Source organism: Vipera berus (genome assembly GCF_964194415.1).
Source record: "Vipera berus genome assembly, chromosome: 1".
NCBI classification, from domain to species: domain Eukaryota; kingdom Metazoa; phylum Chordata; class Lepidosauria; order Squamata; family Viperidae; genus Vipera; species Vipera berus.
Window position 1 is genome coordinate 292512990 of NC_138202.1, and position 21921 is coordinate 292534910.

Below are 21921 nucleotides of genomic sequence, written 5' to 3' on the forward strand. Positions count from 1 at the left end.
ATCAAATTTAAACTTTTATTGGCCGTACCGCAGTAGCTCATGCACTTTCCAAGGCGACGGAACACCGGCACACGCCGAGTCTCACTCTCTGCCTCGACTGGGGACTAGCAGGGAGCCGAGGGCGGAACGGGACTACGTCACTTCCTGTTTAGTTCCGGGCTTGGCCAATTACACGTCAACTAAGTCGACTCCTGCCGTACTCCTTTCTTTAATGACAGGAGACGCCCGCCTTTTCCGGCCCCGTTGGGAGCCGCTCGTTCCGCAACATGGTGAGTTCCCATCTTGGGGGGCGGTTGAGGGCCTTGAACGCTGCGTGGCGAGTCGATGTCAAACGTGGTGCAGCCGTGAGAGGGATGCTAGGAGGGGGGGCATTGACATCGGCTTCCCATTTCTGAAAGGGGGCGACTTCCCTGTCAAGGCTGAGATAGCTTTCCAAGGGGAAGATGCCAAGCTTTTCTGCACAGAAAGCTGCAAGTGGGCAAGAAGGCAACATGATAGTCTGCTGCACGGGGAGCCCCGTTTCGTTTTAAAAGCAAAAATGTAGGTGGGGTGCATGTAGCCCGCTGTATCCGATGTGTGGGGTTTCCCTGAGAAGAGGAGGTGTGTGTGCAGTGATTGGAGGGATGGCTTGGCTCAGACTACGGTAGATAGCCCGGAAGTGTTTAATTAGGAATTTGATCAATAAGCAGTCACAAGTAGTTGTTTTTAATTACATGTCAAGCAAAAGATTTACTTGCTTCCCTTAGCATCGGTATCCTTATACCTCTACGGAAGAGCAAAAGTGTAATTTACTAGTGAATAAATAAGTACCTGCGTTCTCTATTCAAGGGATAGGAGCAAACAATGAGCTTGCTGCGTTATCTGGGTTCAGATCCTTTTTCAGCCATAAAAATCCTAAGGGTATCCACAAGGTGTCTGCTCTCAACCCAAGAAATGTTTTGGTGATCATAAAGCCGCCTAAGACTCTTGAGCTTCTTAGGAAATAAATAGGGTAAAAATGCAACGAACGAATATTTTAAAGCAGGCATATACATAGAATGAAGGCTACTGCTAAGCTTGTAAGCCGCCCTGAGTCTTCGGAGAAGGGCGGGATATAAATGTAATAAAAATAAATAAAATAAAATAAAGCTAGCTGGCCATACAGTGGATATGGAAAGTCTACCCAGCCCTGTTAAAATGCCAGGTTTTTGAGATATAAAAAACAAACCAAGATAAATCACTTCAGAAATGTTTCCACCTTTAATGTAACATGTAAGCTTTCAATTGAAAAACACAATAAAACATTTTAGGGGGGGAAATAAAAAAATACAATAATGTGGTTACATAAAGATGCACACTCTTAAACTAATACTTTGCTGAAGCACCTTTTGATTTTATGACAGCATTCAGTCTTTTGGAGTCGAGGCATGGCACATCTTCCTTGGAAACTTTGCCCACTCTTCCTTGCAAAAGTGCTCCAAATCTGTCAGATTGTAAGGGCATCTCCTGTACATAGCCCTTTTCAGATCATCCCACAGATTTTAAATTGAGTTTAGATCTGGGCTCTGGCTGAGCCATTCCAAACCTTTCATCATCTTTTGGTGAAGCTTTTCTTTTGGAGGTATGCTTTGGGTATTGTGTTGAAAGTTGAAATGCCTTTTCATTTTCCGCATTTTAGCAGAAGCCTCGAGGTTTTGGCTAACATTCTGATATTAGGAACTGTTCATAATTCCCTCCACCTTAATTAAAGGCCCAGTTCCAGCTGAAGAAAAGCAACCCTAAAGTATAATGCTCCCGTCACCATGCTTCAATGTGGGTATGGTGTACTTTTGGTGATGCACAGTGTTGTTTTTCCGCCAAACGTATTTTTGGGAATTATGGCCAAAAGGTTCAACACTGATCTTATCAAATCATAACACATTTTTCTCTCATGCTTTTGTTAGACTTGATGTAGGTTTTTGCAAACTGTAGCCAGGCTTAGATGTTTTTCTTTGTAAGAAAAGGCTTCCATCTTGCTGTCCTATCCCACAGCCTAGACATATGTAACCACAGGTGGTTGTTGTAACATGTAATATACAACCAGTACTTGCCAGAAATTCCTGCAACTCCTTTAATATTGCTATAGTCCTCTTGGCAGCCTGGCTGAGGAATTCTGGGAATTGAAGTCCACAAGTCATAAAAGGGCCAAGTTTGAAACCCCCTGCTGTAAGAGGTAACTGAGTAAATATCAGAAAAACCTTACTAGTACAGCTGAACCTTATATGAGCTTGATCAAAGTTACTTTAATTGATGGCAGGTGTGTACTGACTACTATTTGCCATCAGTTTATATGTGATTGGTTAATTCTGAACACAGCCATATCCCTACTTATAAGAGGGTATGCACACTTATGCAGCCCCATTAATCTAGTATTTGTTATTATTTCTCTCCCCTTCCCCCCCCCAAAAAAAGATGTCTGTTTGTTTTTCAGTTGAATTATGTGTTGCAATAAAGGTGGGAAAATTCTGAAGTGATTTATCTTGGGTGTTTTTTTACATCTCAGAAACCTGGCATTTTATTAAGGGTAAGGTACACTTTTTATATAGAGTATATATATTAGTGGATTTACCTTCAGTGAATGTTTTGTTACTTTTTAAAAGTTAGCAAGTATGGAGATAATGTTTATTGTGATAGATTGCATGTAGAAATCAAGTTCATGATTTGGAATGTTAGAAAAGAATAGAAAATTTAGTAAACAACTTTTGGTACCTTGTTTGTAGGGAACAATATATTTGTTTCGCAAATCACAGCGGTCTCTTCTTGGCAAGTTAACACAGGAATTTAGAACAGTAGCTGCTGATAGAAGGGTAAGTGTTTTCATTTACTGGCAAGAAAACATTTTAATTCATAGATACTTATTTTTTAAAGAGTCGTATGTATGTATGTATGTATGTATGTATGTATGTATGTATGTATATAGAATCAGTGACTGATTTGTTCCTCAATCACTTTTAACCTATTTCATGTTCCAATTACTCTCCCATACTTTCCTTATATTTGTTTCTTTGTTACTGTTAAACTTTTTAATTTATTGTTGTAAATTGCATAATAACTCTAACTTCTACGTATGTTATAAGATGCATCTAACATACTACTGTTAAGCAATATTGTAGGATAGAGAGTTGAAATATGCTTAATAAGATGTCGAGACTCTAGAAAGAGTACAGAGAAGAGCAACAAAGATGATTGGGGGACTGGAGGCTAAAACATAAGGAACGGTTGCTGGAATTGGGTATGTGTAGTTTAATGAAGAGAAGGGTGAGGGGTGACATGATAGCAGTGTTCCAATATCTCAGGGGCTGCCACAAAGAAGAGGGAGTCAAGCTATTCTCCAAAGCACCTGAAAGCAGGACAAGAAGCAATGGATGGAAACTAGTCAAGGAGAGAAGCAACCTAGAACTAAGGAGAAACTTCCTTACAGTTAGAACAATTAACCCGTGGAACAACCTGCCTCCAGAAGTGGTGAATGCTCCAACACTGGAAGTTTTTAAGAAGAGACTGGACAGCCATTTGCTTGAAATGGTATAGGGTTTCCTGCCTTAGCAGGGGGTTGGACTAGATGACCTCCAAGGTCCCTTCCAACATCATCATCATTATTATTATTATTATTATTATTATTATTATTATTATTATTATTATTATTATTATTATTATTATTATTATTATATCTATAAGCATGCCTTTGACATGGAAGTGGGTTTTGTTGAGGGGAAGCATGTTGAGATTTTATTTTTATTTTCTGGAATTTTCTAATATGATTTAATCGTGTTTTCATTAAGTTTATAATATTTTATAGTTATTCTTTTTAGCCCTGTTGAATGTTATGTGCTGATGAGAAGGTAGAATCTCAGTCTGACAAACAAACAAATGGGGAAAAAGTTCCAGTCAGTATTTTCTCTACTAGTTGTGAATATCTGAGATTTAGCTTTTTCTATTCATTATATCATTTAGTTTATATCTAAGTGTGTGTCTTTTTGACTTTTAGACTTTTCCTTGTCAACAGTGTAGCTGTCAACATGTATTTGCTTTATTTTTTATTAAGTTTGATTAACAAATACAGTAGTATTCTGGGCCAAAGAACTCTGTGTAATGCTCAAGAGAAGAAGCTGTTGCACTTAGTTGTACAGTTGACTCATTCGTTTAGCGACTGTTTGAAGCTCTAATAGCACTAAAATAAAGTGACTTATGCCCAGTTCCTGCACTTACAGCCATCTCAGCATCCACATGGTCACAAGATCAAAATTTGGGTGCTTGGCAAGTGACATGTATTTACAGTATCCTAAGGTCATGTGATTTCCAATTATGACCTTCCAACAATCCCAGTCAATGAGGGAAAGCTGGATTCACTAAACTGAAGTGATTCAGTTAACTGTGGCAAAAAAAGGTTGTAAAATCGGGCACAACTCACTTAACAATCACCTTGCTTAACAAGAGAAATTCTGGTTCCAATAGTCATAAATCGAGGACTACTTGTTGTTCAGTACATCACTATTTGAAAAATTACGAATACATTGATCCTACACTACGCTCTTGCATTCTTTTTTCAACAAAGAGGTTAAAGCCACGGGAAATGTGAGCTTAATGTTCAATATTTTATCCGAGGTTTATAGAGGTTTTTCCCCCCAATAACGCCTACTTTATTAAACTTGTTTCAACTGTTGTTATTTACAGTCATGGAAGATCTTGCTGTTTGGTGCAATAAATATAGTATGCACTGTGTTCCTGCTTATGTGGTGTAGTTCTACAAACAGCATAGGTATGTTATCCTCCTTTTAATGAGATGGTTGTAGATATACAAAAGTGGTTTAATATTGACGCAAAAATGGTTACATTTGTGTCATTGATTCCTCGCATTTTTTTTGCTGTTTTTTGTTCCTAAAGTCATTCTTGTCACTTAATTTGATGATTTCTTTATTCAAACTGTCAAAAGCTATTAAGATGAAGCAAAATTAATTCTACTAAATGTAAAACTCTGCTTACATTTATTGATGTCCACAATTCTATTGGATGCACGTGCATTATGATGACATTGTTTCTAAAATGTCTAAGAATTGAAACATATTGCAACCACAGATAGCCCTTGCACAATGACTGCAATTTGGAACTGGAACTTCCATCTCTAAATCATGTGTTTGTAAAACACAATGTTATTTATGTGTGCATTGCTTAGAATGGCAATCCTTGCAGCCCCCATTGCCATTGTTAAGTCAGGATCATGGGTCATTAAATGAGCACCTCCTCACAAAATCCTGCTGGCTTTTAACAACCAGTGAGTATGAAAGCTGGCAGGAAGTGGCAATTCCCAGATAGGTTGCAAGCAGACTGGCAGGCAGGAAGTGGCTGCTAACGCCTGGGGAAAGATGTGAGAATGGCTAGAGAAGCAATTATGCCATTCACAATAACACCTGCAAATTCCCACACAAAATTCACAAAACAACTCCAACCCTCCGATGGATTCCCCCCTACATGCATGTTTATTACATAGAAAATTGCATAAAGCCCAACAATTGTTTATTAAAAGCAACAGTACCTTTATTTACTTAAAGGCAGGTAAACTAAAATATTTTCATCATTTGTTCATGTGACAGTAAAATGGTCATCTTCTTTCCACAGCTTTAACTGCATATACCTATCTAACAATCTTTGATCTTTTCAGGTATGTTCCCTTTTTTAAATTCCTGAGTTAATTTTGTAACATTTGTGAAAAAAATTATCCTATTATCCAAATCTATAGGTTATGGTAAAAAGCTCTTAATAGTCACTAATAAATCCTGTTTCTGTTAGTAGGCGAGATGTAGTTCCATTTATAGCTACTCAAAATTAAATCCCATGGAATTAAGTGGAAAGGATTGCCAGATATGTGATATAGGATTGCAGCCTAAGTGACTTTTCATTGCATAGGAGACAAGTCCATAAAAACGGCTCCCATTGTTTTCTAATGTCGCACACAGCTCAGAAATAGACATTTTTCAAATGAGATTTAAGCGTGCCTAAGTCCCATCCTAAGGGATGTGGTGGCTCAGTGGGTTAGGACGCTGAGCTTGTCGATCAGAAGGTCAGCAGTTTGGCGGGTCGAATCCCGAGTGCCGTGTAACAGAGCGAGCGCCTGTTACTCGTCCCAGCTTCTGCCAACCTAGCAGTTCGAAAGCACGTAAAAATGCAAGTAGAAAAATAGGGACCACTACGGTGGGAAGGTAACAGTGTTCCGTGCGCCTTTGGCGTCTAGTCATGCCGGCCACATGACTACGGAGACGTCCTCGGACAAGCGCTGGCTCTTCGGCTTTGAAACGGAGATGAGCCACCGGCCCCTAGAGTCGGGAAAAAAAAGGGGGAACCTTTACCTTTACCTTTAAGTCCCATTATGACAGCAGTACATATTTTCTTGCGTTACATTCTAAAAGTATCATTGGTTTTTGCAACTGAGGTGAGATTTATCTTAAATCTTTTCCATTTTATTCAGTCCTGAACAATAGTGGTGTCAGTACTGATATCAGGGGGACAGGACAGGTGTCCTCTTACTTTCAGGACAGGAGACCATCTTACTTTCAACCAAATCTAGTCCGTATTAATAGGAGCCCTGCAAGTGGGATAACATTGTTATGTCTTTAATCCCACTGTTGTTTTCTATGCAATTTGATGGTAAAACTATTTGCTTTTTAAGTAAATGACAAGCCTTTAAATATCCCTTATTTAACGTAGGCCAGGTCAGGAAACCACTGGATATCTACTAGTTTTAGAAACCACTGGAACTCTACTGTATAACTCTGCTGTAAGGTATAATAATAGAAACAAAGATTCAGTTTTCATATACTGACCTCCCTTTCAGTAGGCTGTTAAACTAAGGATTTATTTTGTTATTGGCCATTCGTCAATATGTTAAATGACAATTGAATTTTGAAATGCTGGATTTATTTTATATAATTTTTAGTAGCTAGATTTCTCTTAATTTTCATTCCTTTTTTATTTAGCTTAATAACATGCCTAATAAGTTATTGGGCAATGATGAAGAAGTCAAGTTCCTCGTATTCATTTGGGTAAGTTGGATAATTAGTATTTTATTTTATTTTTTTATTTTTTTTATTTTAATTCCATTTATATCCCGCCCTTCTCCGAAGACTCAGGGCAGCTTACAAGCTTAGCAGTAGCCTTCATTTTGTGTATATGCCTGCTTATTAGGGCTTTCACACACACCCCAAGCGGCATTATTACAAAGTCAGCTTAATTGCCCCCAACAATCTGGGTCCTCATTTTACCTACCTCGGAAGGATGGAAGGCTGAGTCAACCTTGAGCCTGGTGGGATGCGAACCTGCACTAATTGCAGGCAGCTGGTGTTAGTTAAGGAGGCATTAGCCCACTGCTCCACCAAGGCTCTTTGGTGGTTATTAATTTATTAAATCAATGTTTGTTTATAAAGAGATTTTATAAATTGAAGAAAATTTATGAAATAAATCTTATAACAAAAACAGATCATGCCAAACAAATCTCATTGCATTCTTTGACCAGGTGACAAAATTAGTGGACCATAGGAATGCTGTGGATATAATTTACTTGGACTTCAATAAGGCATTTGATAAAAGTAGACCACAACCTACTAGTTGATAAGATAGAAAAATGGACTTAGACAGCATCACCACCAAAATGGATTTGTAGCTGGCTGACCGGCCATACTCAGTGTGTGGTCCTCAATGGAACTGCATCTACATGGAGGGAAGTGTGTAATGGGGTGCCCCAGGGCTCTGTTCTGGGCCCAGTTCTCTTCAACATCTTCAACGATTTGGATGAGGAGATAGATGGGAAACTCATCAAATTTGCAGACGACACCAAGCTGGCAGGAATAGCCAACAATCCAGAAGATAGGCTTAAGATATAGGAGAATCTTGACAGACTTGAACATCTAACAAAATGAAATTCAATGGTGAAACAAGTAAGGTTCTACTTTTAGGCAAGAAAAACCAAATGCACAGGAATAGTATAGGTGCTACCTTGCTCAAGAGGAGTAACTGAGAGGGATCTCGGAGTCCTAGTGGACAATCACTTAAATATGAGCCAGCGGTGTGCTGCAACTGCCAAAAAAGTCAACACAGTGCTAGGCTGCATTAACAGAGGGAAAGAATCAAGATCATGTGAAGTGTTAATACCACTTTACAATACCATGGTAAGGCCACACTGGGAATACTGCATCCAGTTTTGGACACCACGATGTAAAAAAGATGTTGAGACACTAGAAAGAGTACAGAGAAGAGCAACAAAGATGATTAGGGGACTGGAGGCTAAAACATATAAGAAACGGTTGCCGGAATTCGGTATGTCTAGTTTAATGAAGAGAAGGACGAGGGGTGACATGATAGCAGTGTTCCAATATCTCAGGGGTTGCCACAAAGAGGGAGTCAAGCTATTCTCCAAAGCACCTGAGGGCAAGAAAAGAAGCAATGGATGGAAACTAACCAAAGAGAGAAGCAACCTAGAGCTAAGGAGAAATTTCATGACAGTTACAACAATTAATTAAATCTCTAATATGCACATTTCTGTTTCAATTAGGAATAATAAAACTAGTGTCTGTAGGCCATCTCCTTTTAGAGCCATTTTGTTTTATCTGTCATACAAGATTTTATAACCTCCTCTTGTCATAAAAATGTATTATGCAAGCTATTTATATGAAATAAAAAGGTAAAGGTTCCCCCGCACATGCATGCTAGTCGTTTCCGACTCTAGGGGCCGGTGCTCATCTCCGTTTCAAAGCCGAAGAGCCAGCGCTTCTCCGAGGACGTCTCCGTGGTCATGTGGCTGGCATGACTAGACGCCAAAGGCGCACGGAACGCTGTTACCTTCCCACCGCAATGGTCCCTATTTTTCTACTTGCATTTTTACGTGCTTTCGAACTGCTAGGTTGGCAGAAGCTGGGACGAGTAACAGGCGCTCACTCTGCTACGCGGCACTCGGGATTCGACCCGCCAAACTGCCGACCTTCTGATCGACAAGCTCAGCGTCCTAACCCACTGAGCCACCGCGTCCCTTATTTATATGAAATAAATTTACATTATTAAAATATAACAAGAATAACAACAATATAAATACCAAATTGCAACAAACAAAAGAAGTACGTCCACACTGTTGCTGAGATAACTGTATGGACAACTTTGTGAAGTTTGCAGGAGATGAGCTAAATCTAACGTATCACTTTGTCTCTTATTCAGCCTTTGCAAATTCATTATGAACAGATAGCAGAGAATACATAGTTTTTTCATCAACACGAGTAACATAAAATAGTCCTATCTGCCACAAAGCTAAAATTAAGCTATCCAAACATTAGGCTGTTCAACATGTGTTTTTCTTCTTCTTTTTTGCATGTAAAATCAGAACTGTTCATCAGTGGTGCTCCCTAACAAAAACACCCAGATTGCTAGGTAGCATGAACTTAATAGAATGGAATAATTCTGAAATACATGGAAATTATCCAGCTTCCCAAATTATCTGGCCTTCCATTAACATACTGCTAACATGAAGAATGTTTTTAATAAAAAGAAAATAACAGCAAACGTAAATAACACATGTTAATTTTCTAAGCATGCTTTCTTATACCCATCCCAATTAATGCATTTTACTTTCTGATTAATATTCTTTTTATTTGTACTGATTTTTAAATGCTTAATTTTCCAAACTGCAGATTTGAGAGATGTGAAGTCCTAGCAGTATTTGCTTCTACGGTTCTTGCACAACTTGGAGCACTCTTTATACTTAAGGAAAGGTAGGAATGCCCCTTCCTTGTTCTAATGTGTACCTGTTTAATCATTGTCAAAGATAACAATATTTCCAGTGCTAGAACACTTATTTTAAAAACTAGCAGTTCCAAAGGATAGTGTGATGTTTTATCTGCAGTGAATCTTATAGACTTGCTGGTGCATGCAGGATTATATATGTGACTAATAGATTTCTAAATAAAAAGAAGTGTTGATTGTAAAGATAACATTCTTGTGTCTTTCAGTGCTGAACGATTTATTGAACAACCAGAGATTCATACGTAAGCATTTATAATTAAATAACAGTAAATATTGCAAGTATATAAAATTTGCATAATTAATAGGGCCATTAGTACATTACCTTATTCTTCAAAGCAGTAAACTGAAAATGATATTACGCTGTCAAGACTTTCAGGTCAGTGGCAAAAATGCACTTGAATTTGATGATCTTGGATACTTATTTAATACAAATGGATTTTATAGAGAGAGAACTTTAAATCATACACGCAATGAATTGGGCAGAAGCCTTTTTAAAAGGTTATGTCATATATATATATATATATATATATATATATATATATATATATATATATATATATATATATATATATATATATATATATATACATATATATATATATACATATATATATATATACATATATATATATACATATATATACATATATATATATATATATATATATATATATATATATATATATATATATATATATATATATATATATATATATATATATATATATATATATATATATATATATATATATATATATATATATATATATGTTTAAAATAGTAAAAGGTTAAATTTAATGTACTTGTAGCCCTCGCTATCTGTAATTTCACCGGTAGTTTTGGGTTCCACGGCTACTAAAAGAAATGTAAAATTTTTCTTTTAGATTTTAGATTTGTCTGAAAGTTGTAAGGGTTTGGATGGGAGACAACTCACTAAATTTGAATCCTAGCAAGACAGAGTTACTGTTTGTCCATCAAAGTGCTCTGGAAGCTCCAGTATATCTCTTGAGGAGCCCACAAATTGAGCTCCTACTTAATCAGCAAGTAAAAACCCCAGACATTGGAACCTTTGGCCAACTTCGGCCAGCGTGCCAGTTGGAGCTCTGTCTGGGGCAAGAGGATCTTGCTACAGTGATTCATGCCTTTCTTCCTGTTTACTTAAATTACTGTAACACATTCTATGTGGGGTTGCCTTTAAAGACCATTTGGAGGCTTCAGTTGGCCAAAAATGCAGTGGCCTGTGTACTATTTTACCCTTGCCAGTGGAACTATATTACATCTGTGCTACAGACTCTGCACTGCCTTCCTATCAGGCTGTTGTTGCAATTTAAAGCATTGATGTTAACACAGAAAGGCCTCTGTGACTTGGCACTAAGTTACATTCTTGCTCACCCACTAGAATGGGGTTTGCTTATTTAGTCTTAAGAATCCCAACAGTAAGTGCTTCCCCATTTTCAACAGGGGCAGAAGGCTAAGATGCTGCTTTTCCACGAAAGTGTCATCCACTCTAGAATGGCCTCCCACTTGCCATGTAGGCCGACTCCAACTTTGGCTGCCATCCAGAAACAGTTGAAAAATGATCTCTTCTGAAGGGCTATTGAAATTTGAGGTCTAGTTTTTGGGTTTTATAGTTTTTGTAAGTTGCAGGGTTTTTATGATTGTAACTGGAGCCATGGATGTTTTTATTTATTTATTTATTAAATTTATATGCCGCCCATCACATCTCAGTGACTCTAGGGGGCTTACAGCAGGGGTCCCCCAATCCCTGGGCTGCGGCCCATTTGAAACCGGGCTGTGCAAGTGGCAGGTGAACGTGCACACAAAGCTCCATTCGCGTGAGTGGCAAGTGCTCAAGCTTGCGTAAATGGAATTGCGCACGCTCACACATGTGCCTGCCATTCACACAGAACCATTCCCTCTCCCCACCCCACCCTCGCTGGAAAGGTTGGGGACCGCTGGTTTATAGCAAAATAAAATGGTAATACAAAACAAGTAAAAATTACGATAGATTAAAGACTAAAAACCAACAGAACAGGTGACATGGGGGTGGACATCTATCTATTAAAGGCTCATGCATTCCCATAAAACCTCTGAAAGTCCTGTACAGCAGCACAGAAATGTAATAAAATAAATATTTAGTTTATTTCTCTCCCAGCTTATAAGTTTCTCTATTTACACCAGAGTTGTATATAACAGCAAATCAGGTTAACTTTAATAATAATAATAATAATACTGTAGTTAAATGGAGCCTAATGGTAATGAAGAATAATTAGCCTAACTATTCTTTGTCCCTGATGATATGCTATATTGATAAAAGATTTTTTTTTTTAGGGGTCGATTGCTGGTTGGTACCTTTGTGGCACTCACTTTCAACTTGTTTACAATGCTTTCGGTTAAGAATAAACCATTTGCTTATGTGTCTGAAGGTACATCATGAAAATTTTGAAAAGAAAAAAAATATATTTAATGTAATAAAAGCTAAAAAAAATGATATATTAATTACTAGCCAAATGATATTTGTTGTCGCCAAACCCACAACTTCCATCCCTTAAATCTTTGACAATACATAGAAGGAGTAAGAAGAAACTAGATGTGTAGCAGAGGCTTCCTCATTTTCAACACTCTAGAAAATGTGATGCCAGTATTTCCTATATGGAACAGTTTCTGTTTTTATGTTCCCAAACTGCACTGCAGATGATAACTCCCTCCCTGGGGATCTCTGCGCTGCTGGACTTTCTCTCTTGATGGTCTTGATTTTGGAAACACTCTTATCTAGATGATCTGGCTTCATGTAAAAAACATGGCTATGTTTATGCTGAACTGTGCAACTGACTTTGGATTTCTACATCTGCGTATCTGAAATGTTAGAGTTGCAAGATCTGGACGGGCCCGCAAGCCCTCCACCCCAAAGCGTGGCTGATTCTAAGAGAGAGAGAAAAGGCAACAAGAGGAAGTACAGGTACTCCTTGACTTATGATCACAAGTTCAGTTGTTAGGCATTGAAGTTGTTACATGAGTCGCAGCTCATTTTATGACCTTTTCTGCCATGGTTCTTAAGAGAATCACTGCAGTTGTTAAGTGAATCACACAGCTGTTAAGTGAACCCAGCTTTCCCCATTGATTTGCTTCTCAGAGGCCAGCTGGGAAGGTGTCATACAGCGATCACGTCACCCTAGGATGCTGCAACCATCGTAACTACAGGTGAAACTCGAAAAATTAGAATATCCTGCAAAAGTTCATTTATTTCATTAATGCAACTTAAAAGGGGAAACTAATATATGAGATAGACTCATTACATGCAAAGCAAGATAGTTCAAGCCGTGATTTGTCATAATTGTGATGATTATGGCTTACAGCTCATGAAAACCCCAAATCCACAATCTCAGAAAATTAGAATGTGAAAAGGTGCAATATTCTAGGCTCAAAGTGTCCCACTCTAATCAGCTAATTAAGCCATAACACCTGCAAAGGGTTCCTGAGCCTTTAAATGGTCTCTCAGTCTGGTTCAGTAGGAATTACAATCATGGGGAAGACTGCTGACCTGATAGTTGTGCAGAAAACCATCATTGACACCCTCCATAAGGAGGGAAAGCCTCAAAAGGTAATTGCAAAAGAAGTTGGATGTTCCCAAAGTGCTGTATCAAAGCACATTAATAGAAAGTTATGTGGCAGGGAAAAGTGTGGAAGAAAAAGGTGCACAAGCAGCAGGGATGACCGCAGCCTGGAGAGGATTGTCAGGAAAAGGCCATTCAAAAGTGTTGGGGACTTTCACAAGGAGTGGACTGAGGCTGGAGTCAGTGCATCAAGAGCCACCACACACAGACGGATCCTGGACATGGGCTTCAAATGTCGTATTCCTCTTGTCAAGCCGCTCCTTAACAACAAACAACGTCAGAAGCGTCTTACCTGGGCTAAAGAAAAACAGACCTGGTCTGTTGCTCAGTGGTCCAAAGTCCTCTTTTCTGATGAGAGCAACTTTGCATCTCATTTGGAAACCAAGGACCCAGAGTCTGGAGGAAGAATGGAGAGGCACACACTGCAAGATGCTTGAAGTCCAGTGTGAAGTTTCCACAGTCTGTGTTCATTTGGGGAGCCATGTCATCTGCTGGTGTTGGTCCACTGTGCTTCATTAAGTCCAGGGTCAACGCAGCCGTCTACCAGGAGATTTTGGAGCACTTCATGCTTCCTTCCGCAGACGAGCTTTATGGGGATGCTGACTTCATTTTCCAGCAGGACTTGGCACCTGCCCACACTGCCAAAAGCACCAAAACCTGGTTCAATGACCGTGGGATTACTGTGCTTGATTGGCCAGCAAACTCTCCTGACCTGAACCCCATAGAGAATGTATGGGGCATTGCCAAGAGAAAGATGAGAGACATGAGACCGAACAATGTAGAAGAGCTGAAGGCCGCTATTGAAGCATCCTGGTCTTCCATAACACTTCAGCAGTGCCACAGGCTGATAGCTTCCATGCCACGCCGCATAGAGGCAGTAATTGCTGCAAAAGGGGCCCAAACCAAGTACTGAGTACATATGCATGCTTATACTTTTCAGAGGTCCGATATTGTTCTATGTACACTCCTTGTTTTATTGATTGCATGTAATATTCTAATTTTCTGAGATTGTGGATTTGGGGTTTTCATGTGCTGTACGCCATAATCATCACAATTATGACAAATCACGGCTTGAACTATCTCGCTTTGCATGTAATGAGTCTATCTCATATATTAGTTTCCCCTTTTAAGTTGCATTACTGAAATAAATGAACTTTTGCACGATATTCTAATTTTTTGAGTTTCACCTTTATATGCTGGTTGCCAGGTGCCTGAATTTTGATCATGTGACCATGGGGATGCTGCAACGGTCATAAGTGCAAGGATTGGTCATAAGTCACTTTTCAGTGCTGTTGTAACTTCGGACAGTTGCTAAATGGATGATTGTAGGTTGAGGACTACCTGTAATTTTGGCTTGTTGCCTTAATCAGTGTAACCTTCTTTCAGTCCATAATGCAATTTATGCAAATTCTTTAAAAGGAAAGAAAATGGAGAATTTTTAGGAGCCTCGTGTGCCCTTTCATATCCCATCCCAAATTCTTTCTCTCCTAAGGGTGCACTATTAAAATTTTTCAGGGTCTTGTGTTTAATAGTAATGTAACTCAAATGTGTGATTTGGGTGGCAGCTTAGTCTTGCAATAGTTATCCACAAATAATCCTTGACTTTCAAGTTCTAACAATCTTACTCAATTGTTTTTGTGATTTTGGTTAACAGTATTTGGAAAATATAATAACCATGCTGGCATGATAATTGAATAAAGTCATTTATGTCTTTATTTTTAATGCAGTTTGACCATAATATAAAATTGTGCTTTCAGTTTATAGAATAATATATTGTTTATTTACTTTAAATTTATCTTTAGGCTGATTTTAAAGGTAGAACTTCCTATAAATATACACTATAGTAAAACAATAATAAGAAAAGGAATTCCATTTACCCAGTGCTCCAGAAATACTTTTTTTTTAAAAAGGCCATGAATTCTTAGAGGGTTGTTGGCCTTTTTTAATGGTGGGGAGGTAATTTATTTATTTAATTTATTTATTTATTTAATTTAATTTTTATACCGCCCTTCTCCCGAATGACTCAGAATGTGTTAGTGAAGTAAAACTTTCAGTTAGATAAACTATTGACCTGCAGTTAAACTTGATACAGATTTGAGCAGGATTATATTAGACTTATGATATTTTGAATGTTATGTTAATAATGAACAATCACACTTCTCTCTGCAGCTGCAAGTACAAGTTGGCTTCAGGAACATGTTGCAGATCTCACTAGGAGGTAAATAAAAAGAAAGACATGCTAAATCAGAGTGTGCAAACTTCTTTGGCGTGATGGGTATATTTCAGATTTTGAGATTGGGGTGCGGGTGCTCTCCGTAGGCAGGAAAGACTTTTTTTTAATTAACAAAATGGGTCCATTGTTAAAACACCCACCAGATAGATGAATGATAAGGTAGTTCTTTGTCATCGTTTAAAAGTGATAATTCTGAAACTTTAGGACACTTGGTTTGAATCTTGGCAACTTTTAAGATGTGTGGACATCAGCTTTCAGAATCCCACCCTGAGCATTCTTGCCAAGTTTGAAAAACATTGCTGTAGGGCTTTATGTAGCCTCAAACTTCTTTTTTTTCTGCCTCTTATGGTGTAAAGCACAGGTAAAATAACTGCTTTTCCACAGGCCAAGGGGGGAAAAAATCAAAATCCTGGTTCAGTCCATGAATACAACATAGCTCATTCCAGGTTGTCCCAGTATTGAAGTGTTGGCTCCCCATGCCTCCAAATTCAAGGTGTGGTACTTAGGTTATCCATATCTCTTTTATCTGCTAGATACTTTATCCCACTACCAGCTTATCTTACCATTGTGTTTATGTTTGCAGATGAGTTTGGTTTTAAAGAAAATCTGGGTTGAAGCTACTTACTATTTTTGTTTTCTCAGAATGCTTATAGGTGCTCTAAAGCCATTGTGTTGTGAATATGATGCTAGCGGGTGGTGCTTACTTTAAAGCATGTCAGCTGCTCCAAAAAAATTAAACACATTTTTAAAAATGAGTTGCTAAGCAGAGATGGTATTTTTTTTAATCCCATTTATATCCCGCCCTTCTCCGAAGACTCAGGGCGGCTTACAATCTAAAGCACAAATCAATAATAGCCTTCATTCTATGTATATGCCTGCTTATTAGGGCTTTCGCCCCCCCCCCCCCCCAAGCGGCATTATTACAAAGTCAGCTTATTGCCCCCAACAGTCTGGGTCCTCATTTTACCTACCTCGGAAGGATGGAAGGCTGAGTCAACCTTGAGCCTGGTGGGACTCGAACCTGCACTAATTGCAGGCAGCTGGTGTTACTTAAGGAGGCATTAGCCCACTGCTCCACCAAGGCTCTTGGTGGTGACTCTTCATTTATGTGTGCATTGACAATATTAGTGTAGGAACCTAATGTGTTTGCATAGCCAATTGTTCTAGATATTAGCTTGATCTGTGAAAGAGAGATTCCTGGTATGTGTTTTAAGCAGTAATAAATTTAAAACACTCAAAAAAAAAGCAAACACATTTTTAAAAAATGGTTCTTTCTTATGCTCAGTTCCTGTAGTTCCCTGAAAATAGTTTGAAAGTTTCTGTTTCTCAACAACTTTTGCAATGACATAAGCATAGACAATGAGACAAGCAGCCCAAGTCTTGGCTGTGGGCCACCATGCCATTTTTTTGATTTGCTGCCATCACCAAATACATATTGTTGGGAGTTACTGTGGCAGTTTGATCTATTGAAGCGGCATCTTCATGTCTTTTTTGTTCATAATCACTTTCTCACAGAAGGGTGTTGATTTTTATTTTTTAAACTTTTCTTTGGAGGAATGGCTAAATAATTTCTGTTGAATATAAAGAAGGTTGATAAATTGTTGTAATCAAAGTCACAGCACAAGAATATGAAGATAATTGAATTTGCCAAAAGAATATTAGATTACATTTTGTTCTTTTGTTGGGAGATGGCATGTTCCTTCCCACCCATTTATGAGTTAATATTGAAAGTCTTAAGTTGTAAAATCAAATAGTACCCAATTTCCTTACAGTCATGTTCCTGTTATCTGATAATATAACATTGGGTACACAGTCTTAATAAATGTTTCTTGAAAAAGACTGTATCACAATCCAACATACAGGTAGTCCTCAACTTACAACCACAATTGAGCCAAAAATATATGTTGTTAAGTGAGAAATTTGTTAAGTGAGTTTTGCCCCATTTTACGTCTTTTCTTGCCACTTTAGTTGAGTGAATCACAGCCATTGTTAAATTAGTAACATGGTTGTTAAGTGAACCATGTTTCCCAATTGACTTTGCTGGTCACATGACTCCTGGACACTGCAACTGTCATAAATCTGAGTTGGTTGTCAAGTATCCGAATGCAAATCCCATGACATTGGATATGCTACAGTGGTCATAAGTGTGAAAAATGGTCATAAGTCACTTTTTTCAGTGGCGTAACTTCGGTCACTAAATGAGCTGTTGTAAGTCGAGGACTACCTGTACTAATAAAAACTGTTAAAATACACAGACAGACATGCAGAATGCCTAAAACTGTTCTTAATATTCAGATAGGATTATATGGGTGAAGATTGTCTTTTAGATAACCTAACATAAATTGGGCACAGATTTAACAATTAATACAAACCTTGGTCAGACACTAATAGCAGTAGATCAATAGATCAGATCTTTAGTATCTGAATATCATGTAGAGTACTAAAAAAATCCTGGAACAATGGAAAAATATTATTTTAAATATTGGCATACACTTGTAGTGATGAGGAATTGAATTTGATTATATGGGTTCAAACTGTTTTTTTAACTTAGCTCTAGATTGTCTTCTCTTCCAACAGCATTCTAAAACTTCCGATGAAGATTTCTATGACTTGTTTTTTGCATCATAGTTATCCCATTGATAGATTTCAGAGAGCAACTGTAAGAGCTACTGCCATATGGATAATAAGAGCGTGCTAGTTCTCAGGTTTCTCTTTATTCACTAATTGATCTTTATTGTTATTTTTAGCTTGTGCGGTATCATTCCTGGACTGAGTAGCATCTTTCTTCCGCGTATGAATCCATTCATCTTGATTGATCTTGCTGGGGCTTTAGCTCTTTGTATTACATACATGTTAATCGAAATTAAGTGAGTACTCTTGGATGGAATGATAATATTTAATAGGCATTTGATACTGAAAACAGGAATGCCTATAAGGTTATATTTTCTCTTTCAGTAATTATTTTGCAGTTGATACAGCTTCTGCAGTGGCTATTGCTTTGATGACATTTGGTACTATGTATCCCATGAGTGTCTACAGTGGAAAGGTATTGCTTCAGGTGAGACAAGGAGTTAAGACCTTTGTACTAACAGAGAGTACTGAGTTACTGAGGTCAGCAAAACAACCACAGTAATTCATTCTGCAAAGATTTAAGTGTTATTCTTTAATGACAGATACGGCATCAAAGAACTTGCTTTATGAACCCTCTCGTGACAATTTGTTATTTAAAAATAAGAGGCTAAGAGCAATTTTACCCTTTATTCCAGTGGCCACTAAATAGCTTTCTTCCTACAGTGTAACTTTTAACTTTACACTTAGTACTAATTATCCATTTATTATCTTATTTTCAGGGCTTGGTAGATCGTAGTAATATGGATAGCGTTTTGTGGCTTTCAGTAGTTGTCAGTGTAGAATTGGTTAACTGGAAAGCTAACTTGTATACATCCTTTGCAAGAAGGGGGTGGAAGGTTTTCCTAGTAAGAAGAGCTGGGGTTAGAAGTTGATAGGAGAAAAAGAAAGATAGCAGACAGGGATGGCTCTCTTTAGAGGAGAGATTGATTCATCTGCTTTCTGAGGGAACAGACAGTAAGGTTAGCTAATTTAGAATGGACTCTGATTACTGTCCTAGACCATTGTGCTTATTTGTTCTGTAGGTTGCATGTGTACAGTTTATTCTCTGTTTATTCTCAATAGATAGCTTGGCTAATTTCTAACTATCACAAATGATGGCAACTGATCCTAGAGCAGGAAACTGGGTACTCTATCAGGGCGCTCTTTAGAGAAGTTGGGTGGCAGCTGGCATCAGAAAGGGCCTAGATTTGTCAGGAAGCTAAAAGAATAGGTGGACTATGAGATGGAATGGATAGGGTTTACTGTAGATGCCAATAACAAAAATGGCTAAATCGCTAGATAAATTCACATTTAAATAGGTAGATAGCTCATAGTGTTGTTAGGTTTTTTTTAAAAAAGAAATAATACCAGGACTTTGCTACAAAAGAACAAATTTTCAAGGACTAACATCGTGATTTAGTATGTCTATATTCAAATGCAGAAAGGATGCTGTTTATGTGAACTCACCCCTTCAGCAAAACGTTTAGAAAATCATATTTGAATAATGTGTCTTTCTTTTTAAAACCATTCACAGAGTGTAGTCAGATGTATTCCTTGTTAATTGCTTATACTTTAACAGGATCCTAATTTCTAATTATGTGATGGCTGAATAAATTACATTATGAAAATGTAAAGTGTTTTTTTTTAGACGACACCACCTCATGTGATTGGACAGCTAGATAAACTTATACGAGAGGTAAGTTAATATAAAATGTTTCATATCTATGTAACGATCAGAACTATTCTTTCAATTGTCTACACTCAGAGTGAGTTTTCTGTGCTTGCAGGGATAGAATCTGAGAGTGCCTTTAGGCAGAATCCTTTTTACTTTAATTGTTGTTGTGACTATGTTGAAAAGTTTCTCTTATTTGGTTGAAAAATTTTATTGTATTGCTGGAGACGACCTATAAGTCACCTTTAACGCCCTTCATAGCTTGGGGCCAGGTTACCTAAGTCTTCTCCCAGTTCTTTGTATCTGTCCAGTTTGATCAGGCAAGTTGGACATGCTTCAGGTTCTATCAGCCAAGGAATGTCAGCTGTGGGAAGCAGGAGACCTGCCTTCTCTGCCTTAGCCCCTGCCCTCTGGAATATTCTCACTTCATAGTTGATGATAACCACAACTACCCTTTTGGCCTTTTGCCAGGCCGGGAAGACTTAGTTGTGTGAAGTGTGTTAAGGGCCCCAGTTGCTGGCTTTATTAACATCGATAGCAACATTTTTACTTGGTGCCATATATATTTATTTGGTACTGTTTAAATGGTTTTAATTGTTTTTATGTTTTGTAAAACATAATGCAATGTTTTATTGCCAAGAGTCACTTGCTGAGATGGATCACTATAGGAATCAAATAAATACATTGTGGAACACCTCTAATGGTAATCTAAACATGCCTTCTTATTTATAAAATATGCTAGATCTATTTTATTAAACTATGACAGTCATATTGTTTTATTACTATATAGAGTATCTTTCTATGTCTTGAACCAGGTTTCTACTTTGGATGGAGTTCTAGAAGTTCGGAATGAACACTTCTGGACATTGGGGTTTGGTTCATTGGTATGTTGTATTTTTCCAGTTTAATGACTTTTTTCTTTAAAAAGCAAGTATGGATAACATAATGAAGAAATACATTCAAGTAGTTTCTCATCCAGGGATTGCATGATGTTCTAAGTTATTCCAGAAGTATGTTTCTTATTGTGCACTTGTCCCAGTCTATCAGTTTTATATGTCAGACTGATGAGCTTTTCTTAATTTGTCTTCTAGGCTGGATCAGTTCATGTGAGAATTCGAAGAGATGCCAATGAACAGATGGTACTTGCACATGTGACAAATCGGCTAAATGCATTAGTATCTATTTTGACTGTTCAAATTTTCAAAGATGACTGGATTAGGCCTACTTTGGCCACTGGACCTATTGGGAACAATATGCTGAACCTTTCAGATCATTACATTATTCCAATGCCACCTCTAAAATCAGCAGAAAATTCTGACCTTGCTACATCCACTCCAACTAAACTAAACAGTCCACCTCCAGAATTTGCTTTTAACACGCCAGGTAAAAATATGAACCCTATCATTTTCATGAACACTCAGACAAGGCCCTATGGATTGAACTTCAATCATGGAACTGTACCTTACAGCAGTGTCTTCACTCAAGGCTTTGGATTGCCAGGAACGGGAGTAACCCAGGGATTCAGGACTGGCTTCGTCAATGTTCCCCAGAGATATGGAACTGGCACTCAGGGTCAATTAAGACCCTAATAAACCGTTTCTATATTTATTGTTTATAATTACTTCAATTATTTTATTGCTCATTTTTCTACAAGACTGTTCGATTTCCTGGAAACTAATATCAGAAGTTTTCAAAATCATGAAAACATTCATTCATGGATTGACTTAATTTTTGATGCAGTTATCCATTTCTGACAGCTTTATAAAAAGTTGTTGCAACTGCATATATTGCTGGTCTTGTAAATAATTTCAGTATAATATGTGGAAGGAACTCCAGAAAATAACAGTTTTGCAAAGCATCTATTCACAAAATTATTTTCTTAAAAGTTTGTTTTTTATGTAATCATACAATCATTTTTAAAAGTTTTACTTTCTGAACAATGGAAAAATGATTATTTGGTAAGTCCAGCAAGCGCTCAGTTTGATATTAAAATGCTT

At 37.7% G+C, this 21921-nt stretch overlaps 1 protein-coding gene across 3 annotated transcripts; it reads left to right on the plus strand.

Moving 5' to 3' along the window:
* Positions 1 to 173: 173 nt before the first annotated feature.
* On the plus strand, positions 174 to 21707 carry SLC30A6 (solute carrier family 30 member 6). Of its 3 annotated transcripts, XM_081313311.1 has the most exons (14): positions 174 to 269; positions 2739 to 2825; positions 4690 to 4774; positions 5632 to 5674; positions 6987 to 7052; positions 9684 to 9764; positions 10002 to 10037; positions 12127 to 12221; positions 15579 to 15627; positions 18390 to 18509; positions 18598 to 18700; positions 19901 to 19948; positions 20740 to 20808; positions 21016 to 21707. In XM_081313311.1, the coding sequence occupies exons 1-14, from the start codon at positions 267 to 269 to the stop codon at positions 21511 to 21513; spliced, it is 1383 nt and encodes a 460-aa protein (XP_081169437.1). In that variant the 5' UTR covers positions 174 to 266; the 3' UTR covers positions 21514 to 21707. The 3 variants fall into 3 exon arrangements, with proteins under 3 accessions (XP_081169437.1, XP_081169439.1, XP_081169438.1); XM_081313313.1 differs by lacking the exons at positions 174 to 269; positions 2739 to 2825; positions 4690 to 4774; ... (2 more) ...; positions 9684 to 9764; positions 10002 to 10037 and having other exon boundaries at positions 11421 to 12754; XM_081313312.1 differs by lacking the exons at positions 174 to 269; positions 2739 to 2825; positions 4690 to 4774; ... (4 more) ...; positions 12127 to 12221; positions 15579 to 15627 and adding an exon at positions 15752 to 16135.
* The last annotated feature ends 214 nt before the right edge of the window (positions 21708 to 21921 follow it).

Coding starts and splice junctions, on each gene's coding strand:
- SLC30A6 (XM_081313311.1), top strand. Junction 12,222..15,578: donor ATTTGCTTATGTGTCTGAAG/GTACATCATGAA, acceptor TTCTCTCTGCAG/CTGCAAGTACAAGTTGGCTT. Junction 18,510..18,597: donor TACATGTTAATCGAAATTAA/GTGAGTACTCTT, acceptor TTTCTCTTTCAG/TAATTATTTTGCAGTTGATA.